The sequence below is a fragment of the Phyllostomus discolor genome, chromosome 2 (assembly GCF_004126475.2).
Source record: "Phyllostomus discolor isolate MPI-MPIP mPhyDis1 chromosome 2, mPhyDis1.pri.v3, whole genome shotgun sequence".
Lineage (NCBI taxonomy): Eukaryota > Metazoa > Chordata > Mammalia > Chiroptera > Phyllostomidae > Phyllostomus > Phyllostomus discolor.
Genome location: NC_040904.2, coordinates 163,580,810 through 163,588,343, shown reverse-complemented (window position 1 = coordinate 163,588,343; position 7,534 = coordinate 163,580,810). Strand labels below are relative to the sequence as shown.

The window sequence follows — 7,534 nt, the reverse complement described above, 5'->3', positions numbered from 1 at the left end:
CCCTACTCTTTCTGTTTCCCTGAGAAGCTGGTGGCAGCGGAGGTTAGTGCCAGATCACCTCCCATGTTGTGCCTCCCCACCTTGTTCCCCACAAGTCCCCATGTCTGCTTTTCTGGTGGCAGGAGGCTGGGTGCAGTGACTTCTGGGACTCCCATCGCCTGTGTTCCTGGAGAGTTTGGTGGAAATAGAGGGGTTGTGGTTCTTGCCCTGGGCACTCTCCCAGCCCTTTCAAGTTTCAGACACAGACACCTGGATTTAGAAGCCAGGCAGCTTTATTTGATGGGGCGGGGCACACATGCATTTTTGGGTGTGGGCCTTGCATGCAAACATATCAAGGGATGATGACTTGTCATTTCTTCCCAAAGCGCTGAGGGGCAGCCAGACTCCAGAACAGGGAGCTCAGCCCCTCCCCAGCTCGGGTGCTCAGCCGTTTGTTCCTCCAGGAGCCCCAGGTGTTTCTGCCGAACCTTAGGAGAGATCCTTCCCCAGGTGAAGGTTCTTCCAGTCCTCCCCTTCTCCAGCCCCCTCCCTCCTCTTCCTCTGGCCCCTGCCTTGCTATGCCCCTCTCAGACTCACCTCTGGGGCTGAAACAGGAAGGCTGAGCTCCGGCTGGGTCTCTGCATGGTCTGGAGCAGGGAGAGCAAGAGTGACCTAGTGGTCTCAGAATCTTGTGCTGGGAGGGGTCCAGGGTCTTCCTCCTGTGGTACAGGGACATCCAGGAAGGAATGTGGCCAAAGACTTTTGACATTCAGGTCACTAGAAGAAGGATGTAGCTTCCAGTGGCAAGTTGTAAGAGCCCTTTCCTCAGATGTGAGGTCCCAGTGAAGAAGACCCTTGCCACTGGAGTGTTTGAACCTAGAGCAGAAGTCTCAACCCAAGGCAGAGGGAAATAGTGATGTGGGGAGGGGGTGCCACTTACCGTGAAGATCTGACCTCCATCCAGGTCGCTTGGTTCTCCAGCGTGGCCCCAGTCTGTTATTAAAAGCAGCACCACCAGCAGCACTGCTGCCTGCCTGGAATCCATGCTGTCATCTGCCTTCCGACAGCCACCTCTGCCTCTTATACCTGCTGTGCCCCTGTCCCCCACCCCACAGCAGCCTGAGGGGAAATACAGAGCAGGCAATGGAAATGCACTGCTCCATTAAGAGCCCCTGGGATCCCCTCCCATGGCCCCTCCGGGATTTCCTGCTCCCAGCCCCTAAGCCTGAAGTTACAGACTTTATTAGATGCATAAATCCTGTCTCCAGAGCTCAAGAAGCATCATTAATTGCAGATGCTTTGTCAGAGCCAGGCCCTAGGGGGCGTTTAAGAACGCCCAATCCCTCAACAGGTTGGAGAGCTCCAATTGATCACCTCCTCTCTTTTCTAACTTATAGAATAAAAGCATAAATAAAGTCCTGTCAGGAAGGGCTAGGTAGGTATTGTGTCCTGAAACAGAGAGAGTGGGGGAAAGAGCCCAGGTCAGAGTCGGTCGGGATGACACAGCCTGCTTTCTCCCCTGGCTGGGGTTGCAGTCAGGGTCACCCAGCCCATTCGCACCTGTTTCAAATGTGCCTCTTGGAGGGTTACAAAGGGAGTCACTACTCTGAGATTTGCCTGTGGAAAGAAAAGTTAGATACATAAGGAAGCTAAAAGAAATCCTTGTAGATGAACTCCATCTTCACTCCGGAGAACGGCTTAGGACCTGCCTCACCTGGGCCTAGGGAGCCATCCTCTGCAGCTGGGGCACTGCTGCCACCCTGTGGTCACAGCTCCACACTGCCAGGTCCAGCCATTTCCTTTTTCTGGAATAGAGCTCTATGAAGAGTCAGACGGATGGAGGATCTAAGGTCCTGATTTTAAGGAGTTCCAGACAGGCAGGGGCAGAACACTGGAGTGGGACTATTTTTCTGTCCACCTCCCTCTAGTCACCCCCACCTTCGCCTGGCTGTGACCTACTGGGGCAGGAGACTAGAATCAGCCTTGGGAAAGACCTGACTCCCAGGAAGGGGTCCTTCAAGGTCCTCCGGTGCCCTTTCCCATCTGATCCTAGATCCATGCAGAGTGGTTCTGTAGCCTATGAATCAGCCTCGGGCAAGCTGTCTACCTCTCTAAACTACAGTTTTGTCACCTAAAACACGGCAACATTAAAATGAACTACTTCCTAGGGTAAGCATTATTTGAGATACTATTTGGTCATCCATTAAGTACAAGATTTGACACAAAGCAAGTGTCCTGAAAACACTGGCGTGAGGAGCCTCATACACGTGAGTCCCAGGAACTTACCATCTCCTGAGAGTCTCCAGACAGATTTATCCTTGCACTGAGCTGGTTTCCGTCTCCTTGTGGCCTCCACCGGGGGGGGGTCTTAGTTTGCCTCATTGTCTCACAGAACATCTCTGGATTCTTTGATGTATACAAGCCTTTCTCAGGTTTGAAGACACTTCATTTTACTCTGTAGTCTTTTTTTTTGTTCAAGGGGACATGTTCCGTCCACCCCCACCTCTTTCAAGTAAGGCATTTATAAACCAATTTGTACTTGGGGTAGACAGATCGGAGCAGGTTGTGATCTGGACGTTCTAGATACATTTCCATTCATGCAACCTAAACTAGGGTGAACCTTTCTGTAAGCTATGTCTCATGGCTGGTCCCAAGCACAGAACCTAACATTCCTCATTATATCTTCTAGTTTCACTACTTCTAAAAATGGAGTGCTAAAATCATAAGTAGATGGCTCTTCTGTGGGAAGTGGATCCTGCCCCACAGTGAGGTCCCTGTGCTCTCATCTGACTGAAGTCCAGAGGAGCAGAGGGTGGGTGGGGCACTGCAAAGAGTGGCTCTAGAGTCAGACAGAACTCAGTTTTAATCCCAGCCCCTGGCACTTCATGTGTGCCTTTGGCAAGTATCTTAACCTAACCTCACTTCGTCATCAATAAAATGAGGCAACTACTCCTCTTACCAAGAAGCTGCTGTGAACAATAAATGATGCAAAGCATCTAGCGTTCCATCTAGCACAAAGCAGACGCTCAGTGAATGTTTACCACTCTGCTGCTTCTCCCTCTACTATTTTTCTGATTACCAAGCACAACAGTCTGAGCTGAGGCTGCATCAAGAAAGGAGGAGTATCTAGCTGGCTTCCTGTGTCCAGGATAGGGGTGACTGGTCTCTCCTTTGGTTAGTAGTTGAAATGGATTAATTCTGCTAACATGGGAAACTGCCCCGCTTTTATCTCCACCTCCCAACTCTCTTAATCTCGGTTTTAGTATCTGGCCTTCAGTAACTCCCTTTCTTACCCTTCTCTGGACCCCCACGTGTTCCTGACCACAATACAATGAAGATCACTACCTAAGAGACCCCTAAGGAGACTCAGTTTCCTTACTTGTGTCAATTATACCAAACATCAGCCACAGAAAGCTTCTTAGATAATTTCTCTCCTACTGGGAAATCCTCAGAGGTACCTGCTACTTCCTGGTTAAGTTCTTCAGTCTGGCTTACTCTCCTCGTGATAATTATTGAGGAATACACAGGTGCAATTAGTAGCAACTGCCCTACACCTCCGTACTCATATGGTTCCTAAGTATTACCTCTTTGTCTTGACAACTCTCTTACCTGCTTCTAACCAGTGCCCCCACACCCTAGAACTCAGAATCATAGAAAGCTTTTCTTCTGGTTTCTGTGTATTCCCGTCACGTTGTACGCTTTTTTTTTTTTAATTGTTGGGAATGGGTGGGGACAAAACACTGAAAGGTAAGAAGAGGACACTTGCCTTTGAACACCATGCCACCCCTCACCCTCACAGAGCCACACAAGTCCTCTAGTGAGGGCTCTGATGAGGGCCCTTGTCTCCTGCACAGATCTGAGCGCTGGCCCCTGTGCTTTCTGTTATATAATTTACATAAACCACCCACCTTCTCTAGACTGTCTTTACTGCATAAAAAGGAGGGATAAGAATATTGGCTCCTTTTGTTCAAAGGAATGGGAGAGTGAGGAAAATCTGACATGGAAGTCCAATGGTTTCCCAGAGAGTGGATAATGAGATGTGTAGATCAGAGTACTGAAGTATCAGACATAACAGTGGTTCTCTCGATAGTTTAATGTTATATTTGCAGCATAAATAAGGCACAATATATGTCAGGGCAAGGGAAAGAGGGAGAAGGCATGGCTGGGGATAACTGCTAAGTGGCAAAGGGGAAGGAAGAAGGGACAGTTAGGGAGAATAGAGCGAAGACTCTGCCTCAGCCCCGTCCTGGGAGATTGTGAGAGCCTGCTCACGGGGATGATGCTGAATTGGGGGGGGGGGGGGGGGGGGGGGGGGGGCGTTGGCGGGCGGCGGGAGGGAGATGGTTTTGTAACAAAATAGCCTGTAGCACTGCATGCTCTCACCTGTCAAAGTCCACCACTGGGGACTGGGGAAACTCAGACCCACAACGGAGTTCCTTGATGAGATGGAGAGGTTTCGCTACATGTCAAAGATATACAGATGAGCAGAGATATAACCATCGACAGACACTTTTTCTTTGTCAGGAGGCTGCAGCCTCCAGCCCCAACAGTTGGAGGCTCATCTGCCTGAAGGTGTGTGTGTGTGTGTGTGTGTGTGTGTGTGTGTGAACAGGACAGCTAAACTCCAGCTGGTCCTTCCTGAAACAAAGAGCGTGGAGTGACCAGTCTGCAAGGGAATATGGAACAGCACCTGTCTAGAGCGATGCAGGACAGGTTTTAGGGATAAGTAGGATGAAGACAAACCTAGATTTTGAGATGAATAACATGGTTGTTGTTTTCACGGTAGTGGAGAGAGGGGACTGCAGGAAATGAAAAAACACATATGTTAGTGCTCAGGCAGAGGATGGTACTTAAATAGTCTTGATACCCTACAAGAACTTCCCAGCTTGCCCTGAAGGCGATGGTTCTCAAACTTTAGTGTAAGAATCACTTGGAGTGCTTGTTAGAGCCCGTCCCCAGAGTTTCTGATTCAATAGTTTAGGGGTGGGGGCCAAATGTACATTCCTAACAAGTTCCCAGATGCTGGTGCTGCTGGTGCTGGACCATGTTCTGAGAACCACTGCCCTAAGGCAGTCAGTGAACTAGTGGTCACAGCCATTTCTTACAGCTAAAACATCACTCACCAGTAGTAGCTAATGCTGGTAAGATTCCTCCATGCTACCAGCTTCCATTAAAAACCAAACCCTAGCAGCTACAACACAAACCTGCATCTACGAAGGACATAAGCTGCCTTAACCTTCCCTACTCTCCCCAGCCTTTTCTCTCTGGAGTAGGATTTCACCCCAAAGAGAGATGAATGAACTGATAGAGGGGGTGGGAATGGTAGTCAGCAGCCACCTATACTCATTCCTGCGGGGGTCAGCACCCTGGGGAGTGGAGGAGGTGGGGAATTTATGTCTGTGCGCATGTGTTTTGTAAACAGAAACAGAGAGAATTCTGTTCTCTGAGGGGATGATTTAGGGTTGTGGGAGGTTGAGGGTCCTCACTTCTTGTTCCTCCCTCTACCCATCAAACAAAAGTCTAAAGAAAACAGAAAGAGCACATCAACCAAGACATATGTGATACAGCCAGGATGATTGGATTCTACACAGACTGGTTATGAAATAAAAAAACACATTTCCTTCCTGTGTATACAGTGTACAATATTAATGGGAAATAATGACTTGGGGATGGAAAAGTTATGGAAGAAAGGGAGAACTTTTGGGGGAAGAGCTGTCTCAGGGCTAGCACCTTTGGTGGAGAGCCTCAGTGAGGAACATGGGAGCCTCAGAAACCAGAGGAGGAATATCTTGATGTCTGCGTGGTGGTTCAGGTTGTAGACAGGGAGGGCGTAGCTTGGATTAAGCACTCCAAGTCTACCAGGATGTGTGGTGCTGGAGGGCAGTGAATCAGTCAAGGAGCCAAGAGCAACATAACAGGCAAAGGGAAGGCAGCAAGGGAAAGTTCCGTTAGGTTATCTCTTTCCTGCCACGAAGAGTATACGGTCTAGTGCTTAGGACCAAGAAGATGAGTGCAGGCTGAAGGAAGCCAGATTTGGGTGATACAACCAACAGGGAAAGAGTAAGTAAAAAAAATTCCTACTCTTTCTAGTCCACCCTAGTTGTAGGGGAGGCTTTCTCAGACTTTTCAACTCTAGGCAAGCTTTCAAGGGAATGGGGCAGAAAGTCCCCATTCCAGAAGACCCGGTTCTGGCTCCTGTGTCTATGGCCTTGGTTATAGCAGCTGTGTTTTTGGAGTGAAGTGAGAGGCCTTAGTTGTGTGTTCACGTGGAAGAGCAACAAGGGTTCAGACTCCCAGCTTCTTTCAGAAAGTATCCTTCCTTAAGTCCTTGGAAAGGCCATGGTTCCTAAGAAGGGCTAAGTAATGCCCTCCACAATGTTTGATTCCGGTCCAGATGAGTCTGGAAGGTAAACAGTGAGGGAGAGTGACCACAGGGCTGATAGCAGGAACAAGATGAATGATGTTCCCCTCGACTATAAGAGGCTTCCGGGTAAGCAATTGCTGTCTTCTTAGTGAGACTATGGACCAAATAAGAGCTGTTGGGGGGCAGTTCTGTCCTGCCTCTTCCTTATGTCAGTGATTCTACTCTGGTTCTGTCAATACCCCTCATTTAGGCCCCCGATACTAACTTCCCACTGATGAAAATGAGAGCCAGACATGGGGGTTACAAGACCCTCTACAAAAACTAGCCATCCTACTCAGGGACAGACTAGACTGGCAGGATGTAAACTGCCTCCAAAGCCGGGCAGTAAGGTGGGGCATGTGTACAGTGACAAACTGATTCTTAACTTAAAAGACACTTGACTGAAGGGGGAAGGAAAATAGTGAAGAGTCTTACGAAGGCTCCTTAGGAGTCATAAACTCAGTCAAACTCAAGGGCAGGGCTGCTGGTGGGAAATCAAGATAATAAAAAAAATGAAACAAAACTAAAGCAGTAGAAAAGCCCAGGGAGCAGCAGTCTAAAAGATAAGTCCTGAGCAGCAGTTATGGCTGTGAATTTTTAAAGGCAAGTGGAGTCCCTGGAGGTGGTAACCTGCTTCCTGACCATCTGCCATGCCATTTGCTAATCTGAGCCTCCTAAAGGGCTGTTCCTTTTGGGGCCCGGGTGGTAGAGGATGAGAAAACCATGTTTTCTCTCCTTTCTCTTCATCGGGTGTGCCTTGTTCAGCACAGGCTCTGAAAAGCAGGAGGGAAAATTAAAAACAAATGCAGTAGAACATGTCATCTGACTGGTTCACCAGTTTATCACTCTGAGGAGGTGGGAATCTTGTAGCTTAGAACACTTCCTCATTCCCCTATGATAGCCAATTTTAGAAGACAAATAATAAAGGAAGCTAGGAGTTATTCTGTATGTATATTTAAGATGGAGGTAGGAGAGATGGAGAAAAGGACATTCTTGGCTTCAGCAGATGGCAGAAGGTGGCTCTGGGACAATTGGAAGGGTTTCATACTGAAGAGCTATTAAAGCTGACATATTTATCCACAGGCCCCTGGCTTTGGATTGCTTCCTATGGCCTTGGTGGAAATTGCATAGTTCAAAGGAAGATGAGAAGTC

General features: G+C 48.6%; 1 protein-coding gene across 2 annotated transcripts; it reads right to left on the bottom strand.

The window, feature by feature from the left end:
• Nucleotides 1-257: 257 nt before the first annotated feature.
• NPFF (neuropeptide FF-amide peptide precursor) lies at nucleotides 258-4,281 on the bottom strand. 2 transcript variants are annotated; one of them, XM_036018935.1, is made up of 4 exons: nucleotides 1,694-4,281; nucleotides 920-1,596; nucleotides 577-698; nucleotides 258-467 (listed from the first exon to the last, which is right to left on the bottom strand). In XM_036018935.1, exons 2-4 carry the CDS (start codon nucleotides 1,022-1,024, stop codon nucleotides 350-352), a joined length of 345 nt encoding a protein of 114 aa, XP_035874828.1. In that variant the 5' UTR covers nucleotides 1,025-1,596; nucleotides 1,694-4,281; the 3' UTR covers nucleotides 258-349. The 2 variants fall into 2 exon arrangements, with proteins under 2 accessions (XP_035874828.1, XP_028389274.1); XM_028533473.2 differs by having other exon boundaries at nucleotides 920-4,281.
• Between the last annotated feature and the right edge of the window lie 3,253 nt (nucleotides 4,282-7,534).

Excerpts from the sequence above, each read along its gene's own strand:
- NPFF (XM_028533473.2), bottom strand. The coding sequence starts at position 1,024 with ATGGATTCCAGGCAGGCAGCAGTGCTGCTGGTGGTGCTGCTTTTAATA. Across the intron at positions 699-919 it reads ATGGAGGTCAGATCTTCACG|GAGGAAGACCCTGGACCCCT; the intron begins GTAAGTGGCACC and ends CCTGTACCACAG. Across the intron at positions 468-576 it reads TTCCTGTTTCAGCCCCAGAG|GTTCGGCAGAAACACCTGGG; the intron begins GTGAGTCTGAGA and ends ATCTCTCCTAAG.